The 27,081-nt window shown below is 41.8% G+C and overlaps 1 protein-coding gene across 1 annotated transcript in view; it reads left to right on the top strand.

The window, feature by feature from the left end:
- Window positions 1-26,360, top strand: part of FGF9 (fibroblast growth factor 9) — a 32,112-nt gene extending 5,752 nt beyond the window's left edge. The window contains exons 2-3 of the mRNA XM_045869183.3: window positions 3,858-3,961; window positions 25,152-26,360. Of these exons, the coding sequence (XP_045725139.1) occupies window positions 3,858-3,961; window positions 25,152-25,397 (350 nt within the window). The 3' untranslated portion in view covers window positions 25,398-26,360. The remainder of the gene's footprint in view (window positions 1-3,857; window positions 3,962-25,151) is intronic.
- The last annotated feature ends 721 nt before the right edge of the window (window positions 26,361-27,081 follow it).

Below are 27,081 nucleotides of genomic sequence, written 5' to 3'. Positions count from 1 at the left end.
CTTTGGGTTAATGGTCCACTTGAACAGAGCTCTGGGCTGACCAGTAATACCTAGCAAGTCTGGAGCAAGGATTAAGTCTGGTGTGGTCATTTTCCTAAAGTAGTCCCAGGAACTGTCATGGCCTCTTGTGGACCAGAGATGATTTCAGACCCCATCAGACCCCCTTGGGCCCAGCGAGCACATTCTCAAAGGAACTGTTGGCTGCTGTGAAAGAGAAGAGCCAAATGCCACTAGCCACTGACCCTGTGCTTCCCCTGTCACTTCATCACTACCCATGTCGGTGGCCCTTCTGAACTGAAGATGTCTTGGTTGTGTCTGCCGAAGAGGAGAGACAGCCCACCATGGCACGCACGTGAGGGTCACAGTTTTAACATCAGGCACAAGTCCACCATTCTCTCCCTCCCTCTCTTCCTGTCTTTCTTCTCTTCCTTGCCCTTCCTTCTTTCCCTTCCTCTCCTGTTGCTCATTAAACATTGAAATGTTTCTACACAGAGGACTTCTCCTGTGTTGCTATGGATGCATCAGCCCTCTGTACTGCACACTCACGCAAACAGATAACGTGGGGAGTGGGCCGTACCCGAATGAGTATGGTTGAAAGCACTTGGCTTGGCTCAGGCCCAGAGAGAGGTTCGTTGACTTGGTGGAGGTTATGGAGTTTCTTGTGGACAAGATGGTACCAGGAATGTTAAGGATTCCAATCTGGGCGTTGGGGATCTTGTTGCCAGGCTGCCAGGTCTTTCTGACCTTACAACATTGGTGTTCTCTCTGTATGTGGGGGGAATGCTGTGACTCACACGATCAAGTGTTCTGCTTGCCCTTGGATCACTGAGGTGACCTCATAAAAGGCTGGGCTCTTCTTTTGAGGTCCCTGTTTTTCAAGGAGCTACAGAGATATGGACGGTGGTGTGAGATGATGAAATCTTTTCCACCTGGGGTACTACATAGGTAGTTCCTTTTCACAGGGAGAGCCCCTCAGAAACTTGTCTCACTTTCAGGAGGCCCCCTCTGACTCCCCTTCCCAAACCTGAGTGGCCGTACCCTAAGCATCTCCTTCTCACTGCCTTTACCACATTGTTATATTTATCTATTTGTCTTTCCTTCCACTACATGGTAAGCTCTTTGAGGATATAGGGCTTAAGCTATATTTTATTCATCTTTGTATATTTAACAAATGGCATGTTTCTTGGCTTATAATGGTCGCTCAATAATAGTTTGTTGATCAAATAGGTCAGTGCATATGAATTAACAGCTATCTTGTTGACGCCAGAGAAAGAAACAAGATAGGTATCTTAATACTTTCATTTCTAAAGTATATAATAATAATTTTAGTACTTAAGTCTTTTAATAGACATTAACTCTGTGCACATAAACAATTTGGGTAAATGTCTACATACATAGGAGATGCCCATCTTCCCAAATTTGGTATGATGAGAGAGCACAGTCCCAGGAAGTTACCTGCTCTTCATTTTCTCTGCTACTTCTAGTCCTGCTCACTGGGTCTGTGGAGTCTGATCTAGGTAACATCTTCTTGCCACTAGTAAGGGAATGACTATATAAAAATGGTACAGAAATCACGGACACATGTAAAAAAGGTAAAAACAGTGATAAGATGTACATAATCAATAAGGATTTAGGCTTTGATGTCTGATTGCTTGGGGGCAAGTTACTTAACATTTTAAAACCTCAATGTCCCCATTTGTGAGCTGGAGATGAACATATTGTAATGCTGAGAGTTGTTCTGAAGATTGAGTGAAAGAAGGCCTCTCGTTTGGCACAGACTAAATGCTCAAGTGTTCAAGCTATTACGATTGTCATTGTTGTGGTTTATTGATAGTCTTCTTGCTGTTCTAAAGACAAGCTAGTCAGATGGTTTTGTAAGATCGCACACACCCTGTTGTTTTGGGGCCTGGTGGGTGATGATGATGATGAATATTCATGATTAGTTCTGCCTCCCCACTAGGGAAAAACCAAGAGGTCATCAAAGACCCTGTTGGAAGTTGCAAGTGTCTTTTAGTTTTGTGATTAAACTCTTCCTCCTTGACATGGGATATTAAAGTGGTCAGACCTCAACGGGGGCAAAATGTGTCCTGTCATTCATTTTATAAGGACAGTTGGACATTGATGAATTCCTTACACTAATTTCAGGATCACTACGACCTATATTGTGGTGTGTTTTCAGGTAGCTAACAAGAGGTTCATATGCATATGGCTCCTAATGGTAATAAAATGCCACAATGTAAGTTATTTTTTAACCAGAAGAATTGGAAATAGTACAATGAAATGAAATAATTGCATCAATAAGGGAAGGCCTCTCATGCGAAATGAATCTCTTGGAGGTATTTCCTTATTTATCTTTCCATTTGCTTTGTGAGGTAGGGAAGGCTAGTAATAAACTAGCTGCTTTTAGACGCATCTTCCAATGCAGAGTAGCAGATTATCAGATCCAAAATGCAATTTGTAATTTCCCTTTATATTTTTTCCATACACTATTTCCCATTTTATGAATATAGTTTCGCATATCCAGATAGATATTCTATAAAATGTAAACACAAGATATTTGTTACATTTTGTGTTTATCAAAGAATTAAGAATACCCCTTTATAAGAAATTTCTCTTCTTTTTTTACATTGCCTTGAAACCCTTTGCTTCCTCAGATTTATGTAGTGCATGTCTTCTTTCGATTGCCACACAGTCTACTTTGTGAGAGTTGCAAAATTAATTGTTTAAAAATCCATGTAAGTGCTTTTTTATTAGTCACACGAGACTACCTATAGCATACTGTTATCCTTAGTTTTTTCCTAAACTCTTAAATATAAGTGAATTTTTCAATATTTAAAGATACTTTTAAAACAAGAACTTGGTATTTGGTAAGTGTTAACTCAAGGTCTACACAAAGTGTAGCACTTTATAACAAACTTGAGCAAATGGCTAAGCACAAGTAATACTAGCATTGTCCCAAATATACAGGTGGGTAATCATCTTAAAACGACAATATGGTTAGGGAAATTAAAGCTGCTGTTGTATGGCCATAAAATTCTGAATTTATACCCAGCTTAGGTGTTATTATTCTTAGTGAGGTAAGCAAGGGGAAAGAGGGGGAAAAAAGATCATTATGTTAGTTTGATTTTGGGATATAGTCTTCCATGCCTATTTTAAATCAAGAGCATTTTTCGTATCAGTATTCCCCCTGCCACCTCCAGAATATTACATTATCTTAATTGCTTAACTAGCTCTTTGAGGCTTAGATAAATACAGCAAAAATCAATACTTTGTGTAGCAGAAATATTTGGGATATGTGTAGGCTATTTTAATTTTCCAGATGGAGCTCAATAAAGTTATACAATAACTTTATCTTGCTTTATTTTTCCATATAAACCAATCAGGTCTTTGGTTAGCACCTGGTACTCTTGTTTTAAGGGACAGAAGACCATTCTCTGAATAGAATGTTTTCCAATATACGCCCATACACAAATACTTGATTTCATATTTACAAAGTGGGAGTAAGTTGTTTTTCTCTTAAATTATACTCTTGTAAGGTTGATTAGGAGATGTATTTTGGCTTATCTGTCATATCACTTCTTAGTGTATCTGTAAATAGTAGCTTTTTCATTTTTAAAATGTTTTGTTCTATGTTGTGTTGGTAAGTATTTTTGTATCATTATTATAAGATAGAGTTTAGCTGAAAAATTAGTTCTTTTAGGAAGTGGTTTTAAGAGAAGAAACTTCTTTAATGAGTGTGAGCTTATCCAAGTTGGGAACTGGACTCAGTGTCCTCCCAAAAAGTCCTAGGGATGCTGAGACTTAGGAATTGCTCTGTGCTCTGACCTCTCTTTTGCCCTCTGCCATCTGTCTCATAGGCATTCTGGAATTTATCAGTATAGCAGTGGGCCTGGTCAGCATTCGAGGCGTGGACAGTGGACTCTACCTCGGGATGAATGAGAAGGGGGAGCTGTATGGATCAGTAAGTACTGGGAGAGACTTGGCCAATCTTTATGCTTCATGTTTGATTTGAACTGCATTTTCTCTAGATTATAAATATCTAGAAATGAAACAGTCTGTTTGGAGAGAGTGTAAGTTCTTGCTTTTTGAGAAAAACCATTTTGTTTTTATTTATAGATATCAGCCCTGGATCTTCACTAGACCAGAGTTTCTAAGAAAATGCTTTATTTATATGCCAAACCATTTTCATTATCAAATAAATAAAAAATTCACAAGTGTGAAAAATTCCATATTCTTGTATTGAATGGAAGTTATTTTTGAAATGAATTGAAATTATCTTCTCCTAAGCTTTGCAAAGCAATGTAATTAAAACTAGAAATAGACAACTGTGCAGTGAGTATAAACCTCTTTCTTTGAGCTACATAAGACTTTCATTATGTAGAGAGAAGAGGGAGATGGAAATTATTGTCAGACATTCTTGTATGTGAACAAGAATATAAAAATATTATAATTATTTGCAAGTATTATGAGTTTTTTGTTTTTGTTTTTTCCTGTCTCACTTCCCATCTCTACTGGGTTGTAAGTTTCTTTTTTCTTTCTTTTTTTTTTTTAAAGATTTTATTTATTTATTTGACAGAGAGAGACACAGTGAGAGCAGGATCACAAGCAGGGGGAGAGGGAGAGGGAGAAACAGGCTTCCCGCGGAGCAGGGACCCGATGCGGGGCTCGATCCCAGGACCCTGGGATCATGACCTGAGCCGAAGGCAGACGCTTAACGACTGAGCCACCCAGGCGCCCCTGGGTTGTAAGTTTCTTGAAGGAGGCAGTGAAGAAGTGTTTATTATAGCCTGGCAGGTGCCAGGTGCTTTTCCGTGTGCTCAGGGACAGCAGTGAATGAGACAAAGTCCCTGCTTCTGCTTTGAGAGAAGGGGACTGACTTTACATCTTTGCTATCTCTTTACTTGTGCTAGCAGAGTTTCTAAAATACAGTGCATGCTACACAGTAGGAACTTGATACATTTTTGCTAAATGTATGCGTGTGGATCATAGATTACTAGTTACTATATACTAATTTGAGTTTTCAACAAAAGGCTTATAGTGAAATCAACCTTTGGTTTTTCCTTGCCATTATTGGTGGCCAAATGAGAATTTAATCCATGTTATCTACATAGGAAAACATTGATTAGAATCTCTAACAAGTTGAAAATTAAAAGAAACTCAGAATGGGAAACTGAAATGAAGGAGATTTTCATATATAATTAGGAGAAACATTTTCTAGGTCTACGCCTTTCTTATCCACATATTAGTAAATATGTATAATGTGTAAACACACGCACACATGCAAGGGTTGGAATGGTATCAAACTTTTACTCAAACACTCCAGATGACAAGAAATGGCCTGTGTAATTTGAATATAGCACACACCATTTTTAATGGTGCAAGACTGGTTTTTCTGCCTTGGTAAAATTTGAATCTAGATTGGTTGATTTTGTTAGATATTTAAGTCTTTTTTTTAAAAAGTGCTTCCTTGAGAGAATAGATTATTTTAAAATACGTTTTTAAGCATAGGATTGGGTTTAGCTTTTTAAACACAGTTTGTGGTTTAGATAAAGTTATTTACTGCCTAAATTATCTTTGTCAGCACTTTTAAGTGCAAAGATAGAAGGTATAAGGAAGCTTTCCTTATTATTATTATTATTATTATAGAGGGAGAGAGGGAGGAGGGAGAGGGAGAGCTCTTAAACAGGCTCCATACCCAGCACGGAGCCCAGCCTCATGACCCTGAGATCATGACCTGAGTCAGAATCCAGAGTCAGATGCTTAGCCGACTGAACCACCCAGGTGCCCCAGCTTTCACACTTTTAAAACATAAAATGATGTTCTCCTTTTGTCACCCCCTCAATTTTTTTCACTCTTAGGTATATAGAGATTTAATTTATGGATTAAATTAAGTTGGTCACAGTTGAACTTGATAAACTGCTTCTTGTGTGTAGGGCACAATCCAACTTTTAGTGGGTGGAAGTTTCCATCGTTTATCATCATGGTCTCCAGACTTCTTTGATCACATACCACCACCAAAACAATTTTTTTGACTATGAATCTCAACAGTGTGTATTAAATTACTTAAAGATTCAATACATAAAATATAGTTCATAGAGATTATTTTATTTTATAAAACTTGTATTAAGGTAAACATTTTAAAAGGTTGTGACAAATGAGTAAACACAAATAGAGGCCATTTTTGTTCCCCGTTCCATGGACCACCTTGCATGCCCCTGCAGAGTACCCTCCCCTGGAGAGAGATGACCAGTCTTTCGGATGAAATCACCAGCATGACAGCCTCCTGCAGTTTCTTGGTTGACAAGGAGAGTGGTGGCCTCTATGTTTGCTGTCCAGCTGAGCCTCATCTCCCTGTCTGGACTCTTGCGGTGGCTTCTTGCTCATCTCTCCTCTCCTCTGGCTGCTTCCCTGCCTTTGTGTGCCCCCATCTGCAGCACAGGCTGAGAACAGAGTGTGGGCTCTAGAAGGTACCCCGAATGTAGACCCAATGAATATCAGTGACAGTCCTGCCTGAAATTGTGGCCAGATGGCAGAAAGTTGGAGAACCCCATCTTGGCATGTTTTCTGGGAAGCCCGACTGCCTCGTGTAGGGCTTTTTGAGCACACAGAGTGTGTGGCCGGGAGGACGCCTCCCACCTCCACTGCAGTGTGGCCGCAAAGCCACAGGGCTCGCTGACAACGCCACCATGGAACCCCAGCTAGGCAAAGGGGTGAGTCCGAGAAAAGGCCTCCATTTCCTCCTGTGCTTGAAAATGCACAGTTTCTCACGTAAAGAGTATCTTCAGGCTTGGGAACTGCCTGGATGAAAGTATAATAAGGAGTGCTTTTCCAAATTGTGATTTCCTTTGTGGAAGAGTATCTCCCGCGGCTTCTCTGCGTCCGGCTTCTCCCCTCTCCAGTCCATTCTCCACACTGACGGGAGAATCACCTTTCAAATCTCACATATGAGTGTCACTTCTCAGTGTGGATCCCTTCAAATCTTGCCTTTGAAGGCGAACGCCCGCGTGCATTAGCCTAGCGTTCAGGCCTTTTCACCAACCACTTTGCCTGCATCTGCACGTGGTAGGTGCTCAATAAACACTTGCTGGATTGAAATGAACTAAGCATTGTGATTTATTTCGATGTTTCATGAAACACATGGGTGTGGACCTCACCGGGTCTGCTTGTGTGGTCAGGGGTACTGAGAACTCCGCTGGAAGGGAGAATCCGCCTCTTCATTCCCATGCTGAGTTGGACAGTGGTATGCCGTCCCTGGTGTGTCCAGCCCAAGGGGTCTGGGGCTGGGGCTGGAAAGAGAGAGTGTAGTGGCGAAAGCATGGCAAGAGGAGTCAGGAGACTTGCACTCTCGTTCTGTGTCTGCCTCTAGTGAGGTGCTGGGCCCTCGTTCTCCTCCTCTATGAGATGAATAGCTTGAGTTCGATGTCTGGAGTGTCTTTCCTAGTCTGGATCTCAAGAATTTATGCTTTGGATTTTTTAGGCTACTCCTGAGTCTTGTCTGCCTCATGCATGATGTTCTCTATGTACACAAAGTGCTTACGCATCGAGATCTTTTTGCCTCTAATGTACAGAGCTGGGAAGAAAGCTTTCTGGATAGCCAGATGGTCTTCCTTTTGGATGTACCTAAGGCAGGAGAGGGGAATGGAGATGAGATCTGTGCTCCTCTGTGGCTAGGAATCACATTTTCCATCGGGTTTATGGTTATCATATCTGGTGTGGCAGTGGACATGAGGAGTGACAAAAACATTACATTTTCATTGTGATGAGACTGGGAGAAGGAAAGAAAAGAAACAGGCAATGATTCTATTATTAAATACAGTTGACCCTTGATCAACATGTATTTGGACTGCGTGGGTCCACTTCCAGGCAGCGGTTTTCTCTTTTCAATAAATACAGTACAATACTATAAATGTATTTTCTCTTCCTTGTGATTTTCTTAACATTGTCTTTTTTCTAACTAACTTTATTGTCAAGGCTATCGTATGTAACCCATATAATGTACAAAATATGTGTTAATTGGGGCACCTGGGTGGCTCAGTCGTTAAGCGTCTGCCTTAGGCTCAGGTCATGATCCCGGGGTCCTGGGATTGAGCCCCGCATCAGGCTCCCTGCTCAGCGGAGAGTCTGCTTCTCCCTCTCCCACTCCCCCTGCTTATGTTCCCTCTCTCACTGTGTCTCTCTCTGTCAAATAAATAAATAAAATCTTAAAAAAAAAAAGGCATCTGTGCTGAGCAAGGCGAGGCCCCTAGGGTCAAGCTGCCTACCTTTAAAACAAAAACAAAAACAAACAAACAAAAAACCAAAATATGCATTAATTGTTTATATTATTGGTAAGACTTCCAGGCAATAGTAGGCTATTAGTAGTTCAGTTTGGGGGGATTCAAAAGTTATATGCGGATTTTTGACTGGGCCAGAGGTGAGTGCCCCTAACCCCTGCGTTGCTTAAGGGTCAACTGTACACTAAAAATTGTAGCTTAAAGAATTTTTACCTATATGAAGTTGGGTAAAGCTCAGTACACTAAAGCGGGGAAGTTTCTAAACATTGGGGAAACCTTGAAAAGACTTACCTTATTATGAAAGAAGGTAAATAGGAGATCTGGGGAAATAGCAGATTTCCCTCAAAAAGTAAAGCAAAATATAGCAAATATTAATTTAAAATGTATTTTGGGATAAATTTTCTCTTTTCATCTGTGTAATTCTTTGGTTTCCAAGTTTATGTTAGGAATGTATCTAAAAAGCTAGAGGTGAAAGGGGTCATAGTTCTTCAGAAAAATGCATGGAATTCTGGTACCCTATTAGAATGTGGCAATAGGAAAAATGCGATCGCTAGTGTGTATCATGGTATGATTTAAGGACAACCTGAAAGATTCTGGCTCTGGGGTGGAGTTCGATTCTCGAATTCATGTGTTAATTCACCCAGGCATCAATTCCTTGGTTTGCTCCTTCATTCGTAAACATTTATATCCACTATGTGCCCAGCACTGTGCTGAGTGCATAACCGTGCTACAAAGATCCCCAAATCTAGTAGCAGGCGTGTATTTATAAGTAATTCAGTGCAGAGTGCGGTGTGCTGTATCAGAGAAACACACAAACATCTTGGGGGTCCAAAAGAGTGTTTAAGTAACTGCTTGAGGAAATTGGGTGGTAACATTTACACTGGATCTTGAGGGAGGAATAGGAGTCTCAGAAAAGGCAGGGCAGACAAGTTAGGGCACATGAGCTTTCAAATGTAAAGATTAGAGTATCCTGCCTGAGTCAGAGAGAGGGTGTTAGATCGTGCACGTGTGCGCTTGCGTGCACACACACACAGAGGATTATAGTTTATTAGAGTATTTGTTTACATTTGTCACTTTTGTTCTTATCAAGGAGACTAGAAGTAAGGCTTGGATAGTTACTTTTAGAGTCAATCTAATTTATCTGAATGTTATCAAGATACTTTATTTTTTTAAAATTTTATTTATTTGTCAGAGAGAGAGAGCACACAAGCAGAGGGAAGGGGCAGAGGGAGAAGCAGGTTCCCCATTGAGCAGGGAACCCGATGCGGGGCTCGATCCCAGGACCCTGGGATCATGACCTGAGCCGAAGCAGATGCTTAACCGACTGAGCCACCCAGGTGTCCCTGTTACCAAGATACTTTAAAGCATCAAGGGTAATTGACTGTAATAAATATCTCTTTTAAAAAGAATGCCATGAAAAAAATTAATCTCCTTTAAGAAGCTTGCATTTAATGAAAGATATTTCACCTTTTCATTAAAAAGGGTAGCACAATCATTAAAATTGTAATGATACAGGAAAGTAGAGCATAGAATCTGTAAAAGTGATACAAAAGGATGATGTGCAGATTTTGGGTTTGTATCCCTTTTATAGCACTTACTTTTTTCTGTCCAGAATTTTAATTCCTGTTGGTCTTTTCCACTAGATTAAATTTCTAGGAGTCAGATTCTCTGTCTTTATAATCTTTCTGTTTTTTAAAGGCCCAGCAGTACACGTTCGGTGCAGTTGGCATATGGTCAGTGTTTGATGAACCAGCTATTCATCGACCCACATAGATGCAGAGCCTCACTGAATTTGGGCACCGTGGTCGATAGCACTACCTAGTATGTGGTTGTCCTCTTACAGGGTCCTCTTCTTCCTTATTTAAAGACCCAGACTTTGTAGATGGCAGAGTGACTCATGCCTAGTTCTTGCAGCCCTCAGATCAGTGCTTTGGAACCTGACCATAATCCTGATGGCGATGCTTATAAAACATGTATTTCCTAGTAGATTTGGTTGTTATGTTTCCAGAGACACAACTGGGCCCTGGTTTATATGAATCCATGTAATAACTAGGTGTGATGGATTTTTGACTGTGTTTCCTATGCACATAAACTTAAAAAAAATACATTGGTCAGGGCAGTTGTCTCTACTGGGTTAAAGGTATGTGAGTCAAAGAATTTCCCTTGCAAGGTGTCTCCATGGTGTGGGATAGAGGGGAGAGAGACCCTGTAGATCTACCTGTCCCAGAGTGAAGGAATATATCAATCTCTCTCTTTTATTAAAAAGATTTTATTTATTTATTTGAGAGGGAGAGAGCGAGTGAGAGCACAAGCAAGGGGAATGGCAGTGGGAGAGGAAGAAGCAGACTCCCCGCTGAGCAAGGAGCCCGATGTGGGGCTTGATCCCAGGACCGTGAGATCACGACCTGAGCAGAAGGTAGACGCTTAACCAACTGAGCCACCCAGGTGCCCCTATAAATCTCTTTAAGAGGAAAAAAATAAAATCTCTCAGATCCTTAGAAACCCATACTCATTTAAATGATCATGGCTATGTCATTTGAATATGAACCAACACAAACATTTTATTTTATTTTATTTTATTATGTTATGTTAGTCACCATACAATACATCATTAGTTTTTGATGTAGTGTTCCATGATTCATTCCAACGTGAACTTCTTATACTTCTTTAGCAACTCCAATTTGAAACATATTAATGTTAAAATTTGCACTAACCTCTAAGACCAATAAAATCCAGATTGGCATGATTGAGTTAGTGTGATGGAAGATGGTATGCGACTGAGGCTAAGATGCTGCTTCACTGTCCATGTGGCCCTAAAGCTTTTTTTGAGCTGAGCCCACCTGTTCCTTTGAGCACCTAGGGAAGACAGTTGTCCCCCTAACCCTCAAGTCTTCCTATTCTAATTCCTGGGAGACCAGATGATGTGCTAGGTATGTCTTTTTCTTTTCCTATTAGCCCTGATGGTGAAAGTAGCACTAGTTAGCACTACTTAGCACAAATACGTTCTTGGGTGGCAGTATACAGTTACAGGTGGTCATCTGGGGGGGTCCAGAATAGCCTTAAAACAATCCCTTTACTTTTTCATGAAATGAAAAGACCAAGCAAAGACAAAGGACCTAATTTGGAGGGCTGCAAGTGCTCTCCAAATTAGGTCCGTTGTCTTCCGGGGGTCTGCAGATGCCAGTTTTGAAAATATCCCATCACAGTAGGTGTGAAGTCTAGCAAGGAGGCTTAGTGGTATGCTGGAAAGGCAGCTTGAGCCTGGCATTGTATCGGAGACCTTCTTGTCTCCATCGGGCATCCTGCCTTGGCAATTGTGAGCAACTTTTGAGCGAGCAGAATAAACTAGTGTGTTTGTGGAACAGGATATTGTACCAAAGGGCAAGGCACCACTAGACTTAGCAATTTGTCATTGTGGTTTGTCAGTTCAGATTACTTTGATGGTAGATGTTTAGGCATGTCCTGTAGATAGTCTCCAAAGAATGTAATTCATATAAAGGAAATGAAAAGGGTCATTTGTTTAGTAATCTACCTGATAGCAGTATGCTATGGAAATAGGTGGTTTTAAACAGATGTTTTGGGAAATAGAGTATTACCTTATACTGCATATGTACATTGCCAATTTTCAAAGGATTGAGTAATAATTCTTTGATGATAAAGAGGGCAGCACCTCAGAAGAGCATCTTCTATATTATTTGATTGAGTTCATACACTGTCCTTGTTTTAGACATGGGGAGAATGAGGGTTTAGTGGCTGAGTGGCTTACTCAGGGTCACATAGATAGTGACAAGTTACGATTTGAATGTAGCTGGATGAATAAACTTTGTCCAAAACATATGCATAAGAGTTGCCATCCATTTTTGTGAATACAAAATAATTTTACCAGAATTAACCATGTATTAGAATAGGATTTAGTATTTCCTTTACAGATACGATTTTGGAACAGTTTTTTTCTTTCTAGTAGCCTAGTTTTTATTTTGTGGTTGGTTTGTTTCCTTAGCATCTGTACCGATGGAAAATCATCTTTTAACAAATGTATTTATTTGTTTATTTAATTTTAGTTAAGTATATGTTGTTTAGTGGATTAGCTTTACTGATTTACTGAGACATGTTTAAAACATCCCACATTAGTAATGACCAAAGTCAGAGAACACAGGTCTGGAGACAAAGGCTTTGGTTTTAATCATTAATAGCTCAGGAGATTGCTCTCATCTCATCTGGAGGAGGATGGTCCTGGGTACCAGGCAACATGCTCAGCAGTGGTCTTTGTTCAGGCTCAGGAGTCTCGGAGTAGAATCTTCCTCATGACAGGTGCAGGCTTCACACAAGATCCCTTCTGTTTCCTGCCCTTGGTTTTACTCATATTCCCTGTTCCACACTGCTGCCTTTTCGGAAGCTCCGCGGCCTCAGTGTCTGCCCGAGAAGTCTGACGAGGAAGGCTTGAGGGCGTGGCCGTTTCTTGGGGCAGAGTCTCCACTGGCACATAGTTCTTCTGTGTCCCTACTAGAATTCCATTTCATAAAGGGTAGCTCCATGGAGGCAGGGACTTGCTTACTTTTGTTTCCTATGGAACTGCCAGTACTTAAAACAGTGTCTTGCATGCAGTTGGCACTTATTACATGTTGCAAGTATGAATATATTGTCAGTGGGATCCCAGATCACTTTGGTTGTTTGTTTGTTTCTTTCTTTCTAAGAAGACCCTGTGGATCCTGGCTTCTAAACACCTAATTTATGAAGATTAGAAGGGTTGACATGCAGACCAGAGTGGTTCCTGACCATTTTGTGTATAAAGCTTCCTTTTTGATAAAAAATGTTAGGGAGTCCCACAGGATAGTAATTGTGCTTGTGCCTTTTTTTTTTTTTAATTTTATTTATTTATTTGTCAGAGAGAGAGAATGAGCACAAGCAGGGGGAGCGGCAGGCAGAAGGAGAGGGAGAAGCAGGCTCCCCGCTGAGCAGGGAGCCTGATGCGGGGCTTGATCCCAGGACCCTGGGATCATGACCTGAGCCGAAGGCAGATGCTTAGCCAACTGAGCCACCCAGACATCCCCCCACTTTTTAAAAAGATTTATTTATTTGGGGGGGCATGTGAGATGGTGGGTGGTAGGGGCAGAGGGAGAGGGAGAGAGAGAGAATCTCAAGTAGACTCCCCACTGAGCACGGAGCCTGAGGAGGGGCTCGATCTCACAATGCTGAGATCAAGACCTGAGCCTAAACCAGGAGTCAGAGGGCTTAACCAACTGGGCCACCCAGGGGCCCCTGTGCTTGTGTCTTTTGATTGAAAAAAAATTCATTACAACAAAACCTACTGTGAATTCATTAACATTGTAAAATGAATTTGTTACAGAGCAGTTTATATATACATTTGAAAAGAGCAGCATATCTGTGCAGTGGATATTTCACTTACATAGTTGACTGGCAATGCTGACTAATGGCTTTCTTGTCCTGAGCCTCCCTGCACGCATGAAATCTGGTTAGTTTGTAAATTGGGGAGCGTGAGGACCACCAAGAGAAAACAACACTGGGGGCTACAGAGGCACAAGCTGACTGCCTCCAAGCACCCCCTGCTTCTTCTACTCCTCACTTACCTGCTACTTGCCCTTGCCCCATCCTCCATCTCACCTTTCCAGCATCACCTCTCAGTTCAGAATGGATTGTTGGTCACACACAACCTGAACTCCTCCTCACCGGAACCTGTTTCACAGACTGGTTCCGAATTGCAGAGCCTTCTGCTTCTCTTTTAAGTGTTTCAGTCTCCCCCAGTTCCTTGAATTAGTGATGCCGGACAGGCTGATCAGAGTTGGGTCAGTCTCACTCATTCACACTTTCCCTCCCACATTTGCTCACTCACTCAGGCACATACTCACACCCTCACTCGCTCACACCCTCACTTGCTCACACACACACCCTCACTCATTTGCACCCTCATTCGCTCACACGCTCACTTGCTTACACACTCATGCACACCCTTACACCCTCACCGGCTCACACCTTCAGTCATTCACACACTTGTCCACATACTCACACCCTCACTTACACCCTCATTTGCTCACACACTTGCTCACACCTTCATTTGCTCACACCTTCACTCACACCCTCACACACTCATTCACTCACACCCTCACTGGCTTACACCTTCACTCACACACTCACTTGCTCATACCTTCACTTATTCACATCCTCACTCGTTCACATACTCACTCACTTGCTCACACCTGCACTCACATCCTCACTTGCTTATGCACTCACACACTCACTCACACCCTCACCCTGTCACAGCTTCACTGGCTCACACCTTCACTCACACACTCACACACACCCTCACTCAGACCCACTTGCTCACACACTCATTTGCTTACACCTTTATTCGCTCAAATGTTCACTCGCTTACCCCTTGCTCACACACTTGCTCACATCCTCATTCACATACTCACACCCTCACTTGTTCACACCCTCACTTGCTCATCACTGACTCCCTCTTCCATTTACTCACACATACCCTCACTCACTCACACCCTCACTTGCTCACACCCTCACCTACACCCTCAGTCTTTCCTGCTGGCTTTCATGAAGCCAACAAACATCAGTGACACCACCTACTACTATTACATGCTGGTACTGGAAGTACACCTGCTCCTCATTGTTTGCAGATTGTATATTTGCAAATTCGTCTACTTACTAAATTTGCTTGTGATCCTAAAGTCATTACTGGTGGCACTTCCATGGTCATCTGCAGACATTCAAGGAGAAGCAGAAGGGAATGGCCTGATGGGCATGTTTCCAGCAGAGGTCCTGCCAGGCAATGCTCTGCTTTCTTGCTTCAGCTCACACTATAAAAAGGTGTCCTTTTGGGGATCTATTTAGTGCCACATTTTTCCTTTTTTGTGTTTTTTTTGGGTGATTTTAGTGTTTCAGAGGCCCCCGAAGCATAGTGCTGAAGTGCTTTCTGGTGTTTCTAAATGCGAGATGGCTGTGATGAGTCTTACGGAGCACACCAGCTAAGTGAGCGAGTCTTGTGTGAGTGTGAGCCACAGTGCTGTTGCTGGTGTGTTGTCGGTGAGTTCGTTGTTAATGAATCTACAACATTAACTTAAATAGAAACCCACAAAAATCAGGGTTACGTATTGATTGACCAAAGTGTTATGACGGCCTTGCGTGGCACCTAATGCCGTGTTTCTCTTGGGAACAGCACGTCAGTATTCATGACTTCAGTGCTCACAGAGGCTTTAGAGAACAGAACTACCATGGATAATGAGATCAACTGAACATACAAATGCAAATGGTACTTCCTCTTCTGGGTGAGCTTAGAACTGATCCAAGAACTTGCAACTTTGTGGGGGGTGGCAGAGACACAAACCAAGAATTATAATTTGGTATGATTCTTGTTACGATAGCCTTAGGTACAAAAAGGGCTCGGAGAACTTAGAGAGCTTAATTCCAGGGTGGGAGAGAACTTCAGGATTGTTCCCAGAGGAGACGGAGAAAACCAGGCGGGTGTCCTGAGGAGAGGAAGGCTTGTGAGCGGGCGGCTTTGCCGCTGGGCTCAGAAACGTGGTGGCTGTGCTTGTACCCTAATTCTGTTATCTTTACTTCCGCCCCCCGCCGTGTCCTGTCTCCGCTTCGGTTTCTCCCAGCTGCTGCTGGAGCCTCTTTGCTGTCACTATCGTCAGCCACGGTGTGGGAGGTGCCCTGGAGCCCCACAAAGAAAGCTGCCCCCCCACCCCCCAGAGTGGGGGGCGGGTGGCGCTACCCTGAGGGCAGCTACAGTGGTGGCGGGGCCACCTCATCCCGCCTGCCTCCCCCATGCCAGGCACTGACTTGTGCTCGTGCCCAGACATCGTTTCTCAGTCTGTGGACCTGGTACACCTCAGTGGCATCCTCACGGGTGGCTGAGGAAATCGTCTGCACTCCTGACGCCCCCGCTGCCGAGGGCCCCCCCCCCAGGATTGAAAGGTTCTGGTGTTACGTGGGAGACACATATACAGAGCTGTCCTCCTTTGTCCTCTTTACAAATGCTTAAAATCCCGACATAAGTTGATCCCCTCTTTTCTTATTCTTTTTTTCGCGTGTATTGTAATTCACTGCAATCTCCGTCATGATTTGCTTTTCCTTTGTAATGAAGTGCTCAAAGCTCAGTGCGGTATTCCAGAACAGACTTGCCAAGGTCACGCCAAAGACATCCCTTTCCCTGTGGTGCACGATGTGATTGCTTTGCATGGAATGATTTTTGCCCATTTAGCTGCCATGTTGCTTTGTATGTTCTCACATCATTGCTGTCCACCCTCGGCTCTAGATTTCATCCCTCCATCCATTTTCCACATGAATTGCTGTGTTTCAGATAGTTTTCTCTTGGCTGTGTTGACTTGGCCTGTATTCTTTTTCTTTCTCCATCTTTCAAGTTCATTTTCAGTTTGCAGGGTTTTGATGGACTATCGAAGCCTGTTACTTGCATTTGGAACATTCGAACGGTTCGAAGCTGGAGGTAAAGCAGGGAGTAGTGGCAACACAAGGCTTAGCATCCCAGCCCTGTTGCTCACTCGCTGTGCGACCTTGGGCAGTCTACTCGAACTTGCTGAGCTATAACTGTGAGACAGGGCTAATGACAGCCGCATCACAGCATTGCTGTGAGGATTAGAGAAGACGAAGCCCATAAAACAGCCAGCACACTGCTTGGCTCGCAGCGGCTGGTTAGTGCAGGCTTGTTCCCTTAGCATTCTTCACGGATGAGTGTGGTCGTGGTGGAACGCTGCCCTGGTACAGCCTCGTATACTCCTTACTGGACGCGACATGCACAGAGAGTGTGTTTCTCACCAGTTTGAATTCCGGAATGAAGATGTATCACACAGTCTATGAAAATAAATATAAATTTCCTTCGTTCCTGCATCCCTTGAATCATACTTTAAAATGTTAACCATAAAGCCTTGCTTATCAAGATTAATTTTAGGTACTTTATTTTTATATGTAGCTTGTAATTATTTTATCCACATAGGTAAAGAAGTTTCTTTCTTTGGGATTTAATTTACTTTAGTATTACTGTAATTCTTTTTTTCTAATGTTCACACATTAGTGGATTCACCAGGCTGTCACAGCACCTGAAATGTCTACCTTCAGAATTGGTTTTTCAGGACTAAAGCACTGTTTTAAAAAAGGGTCTATGTCAGCATATGACTTTGGTTTTGGAGCAATGGAATTATTAGTTGATGGTATTAGCCCTGATTACTGTTGGAAGTGGGTTGTTCCACTCTAGCAGAGAGAGGGGCCCTGAGAGAGTTAGACACAGTCACCTGCGTGTTACAGAGGGGAAGGGACAGCTGCACCGGTCACTTTCTAAGAGAGCAGGGCCATTTATATATCACAAGTTCAGGGGTGGGAGGAACAGTTCGGTTCCAGAGAAATCTGGGCTGGCACGCGTACAGCTGAGGCTAGGAGCTGGGGGCCCAAGAAGTGGGGGGTGCCAGAGACAGGCTTTATCTACTTTGCGATTTTGTGCAGGGTTTCTCTGTGGGTGTCGGGGGTGGGGATGGGGGTGTAGGGGCCCATGAGCATTGGCTGGGGGTATTCGAGAAGTTCAAGAGTTCTGGTATTCTTTATCTTTGATGTTGCATTTTGTCTGCCTTATGCCCACATCCAGCTTTCCCGTTGGGTTTGAGTGCTCTACGACATTGCGGACTTTTTATTTTCTTGCAAGACTTGGTTTTTCTCCCAAGTAAGTTCTCTGAGGGAGAGCTTATGATGTAGGGTTTGTGGTTCAGGCATGTTTCTGGTGGCCAACATGGTGAAGAGGATGGTGACGGGCCCTAAAATGCAAGGTCGTACTGGGCAAGACACCTTCCAGGATGGGATCATCCTGACGGTCTCCCAGGGAGAAGAAAGAAGGGGCTCCTTGTGCCAAAGTGATGTCTTCTTCCTTGTCCTCCTTTCTTCCTCAAAACAGCAACCTCATTCCCTTGGCTGCTTCTGGAAGCATTAATTCAGTCTGCATTTCTGAGCAGCTGCCCCCACCCTCTCTGCAGTGGGCAATTGATGCAGCACATTTTATTTGGTTTCTTTCCTTATTTTCCTCCACTGCAGTTTCTTTTTCCATTTCCTGTTCAACATGTCCTTCCAGAGTTCTTGTGGATAGCTCTGCATTCTCCATTTTGATGTTCCAAGACTGAATCCCTAGAATCTTAGACCCAAAGAGACCTTAGAAATGTCTTAGTCCAGTTCCCTCATTTACAGATAAGGAAATTGAGGCCCAGGATTATTAATCAACCCACCCGCCGCTCCCAGACCCTGTGTGTGTGTGTGTGTGTGTGTGTGTGTGTGTGTGTAAGTTTGGCATTCCTTTATGTAAGGAAATTCCGTGACTCTTTTCGTTCTTCAAAGTAGTCTTTGGGCTTCCACTGTCATTGTATTGGTTCATTTTTCGGTTTCTCTTAATTTTATTTCTACAAACCAAGTTCTTAATTTAACCCATTTTGTCTATCATAGAAAACCTTTGGCACATTTTTCTTTTCCAATTCCAGTCCCTATGGTATATTTGATGGTTATCATGGAAACAAAGTAGTTGGACTCAATTGTCTTTGTCTTTTTGGATCCCGTATTTCTTTAATTTCCCCTCCCAGCTGTTCAGCTGGACGGGTTTCTGCCACGGTGTGTCAGTCAGATTCTTCCAGGGTGTTCCCTCTGCTCTGGGCTCTTCCCTCTCGCGCTACACACTGTGAGGTTTCTTCAGCGTTTGCAGGTCTTTGATGTGTATTTTCAGTGGTCGCTGGACGACCTGCTACTCTTACCAGATCATCATCTAGGGTAAGAAATGTTACATGTGATTTCTTTTTACTCTGGTGTTCTAAGATCCTAAAAGAAGTTTCATGATTTTTTCCTGTAAGGTTCTCAGTGGAAGCATTAAACGTGCATTGTCTGCATAGGGGGCACAAGCAACAATATTTCTTAAAGTGAACACGGGACTTGTCAAATTTGAATCCTCGTGCACCTGGAGCAAGGTTTTCTTTCCCCTGTGGGACTACGTCTCTGGAAATGGAGTACAAGTTGACGAGCTAATAAGATTTGCTAAGCGAATATCCATGTCTATAGTGGCTTCTAAGGAAGGCCCCTGAATTGTCTAGCCTGTCTGGGGCAGGTTCTGTCCTTGGCGACATTGTTGGTGCCACAAGGCTGGTGAGCGCACATCCTAGAAAGTGTCCGTGTGCGCCTGGATTCAGACTGGGCCCTGGCCTTTGAATCCCCAAATGCCCAAGTAAGCTGCTCCTGGAGAAAGGGTGGTTTGTGTTTGTTTTGTTTAGTGTTTGGTGGGGGAGGAGTGGAGAGAATGTCAGAATTCTTAATTTTCTCTATATTTTGATGAGACCAAATGAAAAACTGCCTGCCTCCTTGCTTCATTTTGTTTATGTTGACCAGACACAACTGATCCAATTGTTCCCACAATTCTAAGATCATGGAAAGAAAGCAGGCCCCTCTGGAATAGTGGGGATTTGAAAGACGGGGCTTGTGGGGAGCCATATCGAGGGCATAACAGGGTTGGCTCTGAATTGGAGTATAATAAAATAAGAAATAGTGCCCTCTTGCCTATTCTCCTCTGTGTTTGTTGCTTTCTGTCCATTTGGGGACTTCTCCCAGGAGAGAAGAGTTGAAAGACCTGGCTTCTTATTAATGGTCCTTTAGTCATTATATTTAATCACCCCGATCCTTGCAACAACTCCCATTAAGACTTTACTGCTAGATTATTAATGAGAAAGAGTACATCTGTACGAGTAATTGTGGTTGAGGGAGGTTTAAATACCATGACTGTAATAAACGGGAGATATGAGAACGAGTGATTACATCAAATCATTAACTTGCAAAATGTTTGGGAACTCTACCATCAAGTTAGTTTCTGTATAGTCGCTGACCTCGGATTTACGGGTTGGGCTGGTTTGCGCAACTAGTTTAAGTGACCCACTGAGTCAAATAAATGCAACCATTTTGGATAGTGTGGTTAAACCTACACCATATATATTTATAAACATATTTATAAATATATTTATATATACAAAGGGATATATATACAAAGGGATATACAAAGAGAAATCATGTTTTAAAATGGCAGCATGCCATAAGCCTATATGTTTTCCATGAGAACTGTTGAGCCTCAAATTTTAAAAAATTCTGATTTCAGTTTTTAAGTGAGTATAGATATGAATTGGGCATAATAATGCCCATGTGGATTACACATTTTCCAATTGTCTAATATTTTAAGTGGTGTCTATATGAGTTTATGTCTTATAACATTCCTAAGCATTCCTTAGGGTGTGCTGTAATTTTCACATTATTATCTCATTCTTTGGTTTTAATAGGATTCGTAAAAGTTTTGAAGTTTTAATTTCAGTTTTTCCCACTGCTTAGAATTTGATGATATAAAATGAAAAGAGGTTTCCATAGTTGCTAACATTCACCAGATTTTGTTCCAAAGCATGGACTTTAGTAGACTTTTGAATTAAATCCACATTCTCCACCCAAGCCTAGTGATATAATCCAACAGTTCAAAGATAGGTATGCCATAAACAGCTATAGTTAAATAATCTAAAGAAAAAAAAATTAAAACATGGAAATACAATAAAACAAGAATTGATCACTTTATAGTGGAATACTCTATAAACTGTCTGCATTGGAAACATGTGGTGAGTTTTAAAACATCTGAGTTCTATAATTCTAAAGTGTATAGTTGATTGGAAGGCAGAAACTTTTTTTCCTCCACTGCATATATAGAAGAATACAGGCTAGTATGTTTTTGCTGTCCCAATTTGCACTCGTTTGCTCATTTTTAGTTTAGAAAAATCACTACGGGGTACAAATACGTAAGTATAGTCACCTCGACTAAGTATTTTGTCACTGAGTTCTAAAGAGTGATCATAAAGAGAGTACTTCTGTAAACCTTGCTATTTTATCTGTCTGTCCAAAGCAGAAGTCACACGTTAATGTAATCCCCCAAAAGAGGAAGAAATTATTTAAAAGAATATACATGGCATAAAAAAGTAACAGGGTCTTTAATTCTTAATGATCGTTTTAATTTTTAAGGTGTCAGTTTATCTGAGTGGCATTATACTAATTGTCATAATTACAGGAGCTGAAATGTACCAGCGCTTTTGCAACGTAATGTCTGCACAATCTCATTTAACTTGTTAACCGAAGTCAGACAACCCTTCTGTGTAGGAGGCAATTGAACTCTTAACCATCACAAAAAGTGCTGGCTATAGATGATGCTGTTTAAAATGGAATAATTCACTTTATTTTCTGGGTTGCCTAAAAAATTCTATTATGTGTATATAAAAAATGCTATAATAGCCTGCCAGGGGAAATAGAGCAGTGTTTTCTGAGCAGTGAAAAGGCTAGTTCAGTTTCTTAGCTTATAACTTTTTTTAAAAAAGGTTTTTTTGTTTTTTTTTTTTGTAAACTAAAAAACCCCCTCAAAACATATACAATGAGAATCTTTTCATAAATACTGAAAACAAATGTGTTCCCTTGCTAGATTGTGCTGTCCCCACCACTGTAGACTTCTGTTCATAATCTCTACGGATTCCTCTTGCAAAGCGAATAGTGTTTTCTAAAAATTACATTTTGTTAAGGTAAAGAAGGAAGGAAGCGCATAGGAGTCTTAGAGTAACAGTTGCTTCATGTAATTCCTGAGCATGGTGTGCAAGCCCTAGCCTTTCCCCTGCGCAGCCCTCTCTAGTGCCTGGCCCTTTGGAAACAGCACCAGAAGCCTCCCTGGAGGAGGAGGTCTGGAGGAATCACAGTGTTTAGTGAAAAGCAAAAAAAGCCCAGAAGGGACTGGTCTCCAGATTGCGGCGCCTCCAGTAGGGCTCCTGGAAACTTCTTGCTCTGGTGGCTTCATTCCCCTAATAACGAGATCCTGTGGCAGAGACCAGGGGCAAGTCATTTCGCATCTGGGTCTCACTGTTCCATGTATTTAACAGGAGAAGTTGTATTAGCTGTTTTCCAAAGTTCCTCCCAGTTGTGAGAGGTTATGATGTTAACATAATGTCAACAACCACCATTGTTTATGGAGGGCTTCCTCTGTGCCAGGCATGTTCTTTGACTGCGTATTTGTAATAGCCCTGTCTGAAGATACTAACCTGCTTGAAAGTTGAAGTTACTGAGGATTGTGGAGGTTAAGTACAGTCGTAAATGTCCCACAGCTAGAGAAGGGTGAAGCTGGGATGTGCATGGGCCTTCGACGCCCCAGCTGGGCTCTTCACCAGCGTGCAAACTACCTGTCTTCTGCTGAGGTGACGTGTCTGTGTTTCTAATCCAACAAAGGCCATCGTACGATAGGTACGATAGCTCTGTAAAGCAAGCAGGACTAGTACATAACTCACGGTTCCAAAAGAAGAAAGAAGTGTTCTGTTTTCAAGTAAAATGTCTGTCAGATGATATGATTTCCTGCTGAGAAAAAGCAAGCTTAAAATGAATTAGTTTTTCATGTTTTTTGAGGAACTAAAGGTTCAGCATACAGTTCCATACACTGGTCCATTTTATTAGGTAAGAAGAAAAAAAACAAAAACATAATTTGTTTAGAAAATTAACTTAATCACAGCAAACCCAAACCAGGCATTTTTAGCCAGGAATAATCTTGTCTGTGAGGAGAATATTTATTATACAGATGGAAGTAAAGACTAAAATTGCTGGTAATGTCTTTAACACACTATTTTTATTTCGTCAGTCTTAATAGAGATGAAAGAGAAATCACATGCAGCCTCATCCTCCAGTGCAGGGGAGGGGAGGGGTTGTGTTTTCTCAGAAGAATGCTCCTCTAGGTTTCCATTGGAGTGAGGTGAAGGGCTGCCTCTCCGATGCTCACCCCCTCCTCCCGAGGGCAGAGCTTCTCCTGGAACCCCAGTGGAGTAATCCCTCCGAGGGGGGAGCCATGGAGGACTTCTCACTCCCCGCAATTCATTTTGTCCCTACGAACCCAGCATCAGCCCTCCAAAGCTTCCCTGTCATTTCTGTCCTTGACAGTCGAATCTGTCCTTGACAGACACGTTGTTTTTTCTTTTTGCTTTGCCCTGTTTGATTTAAGAAGAACTTGTCCAGTGAGATAATATTGTGTCACAAGCCCTTTCGGGGCCTGGAAGAGCACCCATCAGGAGGTGTGGGCAGGCCCTGTGTGCTTTGGAGTGGGTGTTAAGCCTTTGGTTCATAAAAGAAATAGGGGAGCCAGTCTCACATTGGACTGTTGATTTTGTCAAATTCTCTCCCTTTCTCCCTTTGCTCTCCTGACTTACTCCATTGCAAGGATGTGATGGATCCTGCCCGGCTGCTCTCTATGAACTCAGTGTACTAAATTCTGTCTTGGGTGTGTGCATGTAAAGAGGGCGCCTGGGGGGCTCAGTCGGTTAAGTGTCTGTCGACCCTGGGTTCGAGCCCCGCGACAGGCTCCCTGCTCTTCGGGGAGCCTGCTTCTCCCTCTCCCTCTGCTGCTCCCCCTGCTTGTGCTCTCATTGTTGCTCTCTCTCTTAAATAAATAAAATCTTAAAAAAAAAAAAAAAGGACATCTGTATTTTGGTGATGTCTAGTTTGCTGTCCTCTGGGTCTGAATGTCAGAAATGGAAGAACGTCAAATGTCCTTACCTGTTTTGCTGTTTTAAGTGTGTGCATGGACATGTGTTGTTTTTTTGGTTTGTTTTCTTATTTATGTAAGTTGCCATATGAGCAAGAGTGAGGGGAATATTTTTAAAGGTAATTTTGTGTTCATTTTTTAAAAGTACCGTCGAGGAAGGTACTGATTTGAAAAGTTGTGGCCTAGTGGTGAGAAGAGCAAAGAGGTTATTCAGTCCCGTTGCCTTGTTTCTCCAGGGGACAGCTTTTGTGACTTGGGTGTGCTCTTGGTTCAGGGATGTGAGGCGTATGTTGTTTCTGGTCATGACTTCTGTCCAGGAGACACATGGATGCAGGAGCCCTGGGGCATGCGGTTAAATGGGACCTAGAGTTTCGTAAAGCTCAGGTGGAGGGAGAGGTGCAATACATTTGTGAAAATGTGGAACCTTTTAACTTTGGGGATGTAGGAATAAGTACAGCTTTTCTGTTGGTAGCTGTGTGCCTGAGAATGTGGCTTTTTAAGTTGGGGGGCTCTTTCTGTCTAAATTCAAGGAAGTAGGAGGGCTACAGCAATTGTTTTTACTTCTTTGTCTTCAGGAAGACTCAGTCACATAGAAAGCATTCTATCTTGAAATGTGGACCATGGATTAACTGCATCAGAATTCCCCCAAGGGCCTGTTAAAAATGCGTATTTCCAGACTTTCTGGATCAGAATTTTAAAGGGTTGGAGATTGCAAATTTGCATTTTAAAGAGGCATCCCAGGTGATTTTTCTGTAATTCTAAAGTTTGAAAAGCACTCCTGTGGAGTAATATGTCACCTCTCCTACTTCAGAGGGCAGAAGGTATCCGACCACAGTGCTAATGTTGAGAATGTTGGTCTATATTGCAAGTACTTTTTAAAGCATGTATTAAAGATGAGGCAGTTATCTGGACTTTTCGCTTCAGCTAAGGCTCTCCCTCGCAGGATGGTCACCGTCCTAACTGCTGCAGTAAAAATGGGAACAACTCATAGCATTTGTCGTCCTTTGTCTGTCGGGCTTGTTCAAATAATGGGCATATGAAAAAATCTAACTAGAAAACGTTTGAAATCTTTTGAACTTCAGTCAGTATGGAAAACAATTAGAATGTAGTTAAATTTATACAGTCAGGCACTTTTTGCAAAATACGTCACAATGGTTAAAATGGGTTAAAATCAGTATTTTCTCACCAGAGTTATATTGTGTCGCGATTGGATATTGCTTTAAATACAGAAAGTAGCTATTTTGCAAAATACTGATTTGTTTGTTTGTTTGTTTTAACAGGAGAAACTAACCCAAGAGTGTGTATTCAGAGAACAGTTTGAAGAAAACTGGTATAACACGTACTCTTCGAATCTGTATAAACACGTGGACACTGGAAGGCGATACTATGTTGCATTAAATAAAGACGGGACCCCAAGAGAAGGAACGAGGACTAAACGGCACCAGAAATTCACACATTTTTTACCTAGGCCAGTGGACCCCGACAAAGTACCTGAACTATATAAGGATATTCTAAGCCAAAGTTGACAAAGACAATTTCTTCACTTGAGCCCTTAAAAAAGTAACCACTATAAAGGTTTCACGCGGTGGGTTCTTATTGATTAGCTGTGTCATCACACCAGCTCCACAGTTGCCAAACTTTGCCGCATGTATAATGTACGATGGAGGCTTGGATGGGAACATGCTGATTTTGTTCTGCACTTAAACAGGCTTGTCCTCCTGGAGGACCGCCGCTGCCCACTTGCTTGATTTATTGTGAGAAGAGGAGAGGGAGACTGAGCGGGGGTGTGAGTGTGTGCGTGGATGAGGAGCAGGGGAGATGGAAGAGAGAAGCAGAAGCAGAGAGGACCGCGGCCTGATGCATGCTGGGATTTAGACGCGCTTTTACATTTTTGATCAGTTGTACTTCATCTTGTATCAGCACAGCTGCCATACTTCGACTCATCAGGATTTTGGCTGGTGGCCTGCGCAAGGGTACGCTGCATTTTCAAAGGCATGGAGGGTGCAGTCTTACTTAAGAGACTTTTTCAGTTAATGCTCACTGGTGCCATCCCGGTGAATTTAAAGCAAAGACCTCTTAGTAAAAATAAAATAAAAAAAAAATAAATAAAAATAAAAAAAAAGTTAAATTTATTTATAGAAATTCCAAAGGCAACATTTTATTTATTTTATATATTTATTTATTATATAGAGTTTATTTTTAATGAAATATGTACAGGCCAGATAGGCATTTTGGAAGCTTTAGGCTCTGTAAGCATTAAATGGCAAAGTCCGCTACGAACCTGTGGTAAATTCATGCAAGTAAATATAACGGTGCATGGATATGAGAAATTCTAATGACCCTAATGTACTAAAGGTGACAATCTCTTTTGTGCCCATATTATTGTAAACTTATGCACATCATTCATGACACTGAGTATTCACTCTTCAGACTGCTTGTTTCATAGCTTATCCCAGAGGATTAAAGAAAAACTGGGTCTCAAACTTTTATTCTGTGTCTGTAATATTTCCTCTCTCATAAGTGACTTATTCCATCACTGTAACTTCACGGTTGGAAAATATAAGGGTTGGTATATATCCTACGTGTTTAAACCTATTGCAGAATATACCAAAGCTGAACAATAACTATGCTTTTATTTTAGTTGATCTCCAGGACAACAGGACTAATATCAAACATTGTACTGATTTAGAATCCTCAAAAAGAAAAAAAAGAAAAAAAAAAGAGCTTACGTAGCACAGATTTTTTTTTTTTTAAATATTTTTAAGGGACAAGAGTCAGATTAAACAGGACCATTCTTGGAGACTTTTTATTTGTGCACTATCAAATATGACATTATACAAGCTCCATAGAGGTCATTGTAACATCTTTTATAGGAAATTGCTTTTGGCGTGAACCATCGTAATACATAATAGCACCCTTCAAGTAAAACTTGCAAAATGAAACTAATAAATCTTCATCAATAATGACAATGAGGGGGAAAGTATTATACTTGTTGACTGTGTTTTGTTTTTAAAAATGGTCCTCACAAGCGCTCAATTTTTTTAGAGGGGAGGTTACTATATAGAATATCTTTTACAAGGCTTTTATAACATTTTATGCTGAAAAGCGTAAGAATACATATTTCTTTAGTAGCAATAATTTTGGAACTTGCCCTTGGGCAAGGAAGACTATTTCTTACTATATACTAAGGAGGAAAGAGCCAAATTCTTA

This window comes from Mirounga angustirostris, unplaced genomic scaffold (assembly GCF_029215605.1).
Source record: "Mirounga angustirostris isolate CCGP_5_RB_7025 unplaced genomic scaffold, mMirAng1.0.hap1 SCAF_3, whole genome shotgun sequence".
Classification (NCBI taxonomy): domain Eukaryota; kingdom Metazoa; phylum Chordata; class Mammalia; order Carnivora; family Phocidae; genus Mirounga; species Mirounga angustirostris.
This window is presented reverse-complemented; position numbering and strand designations above follow the sequence as displayed.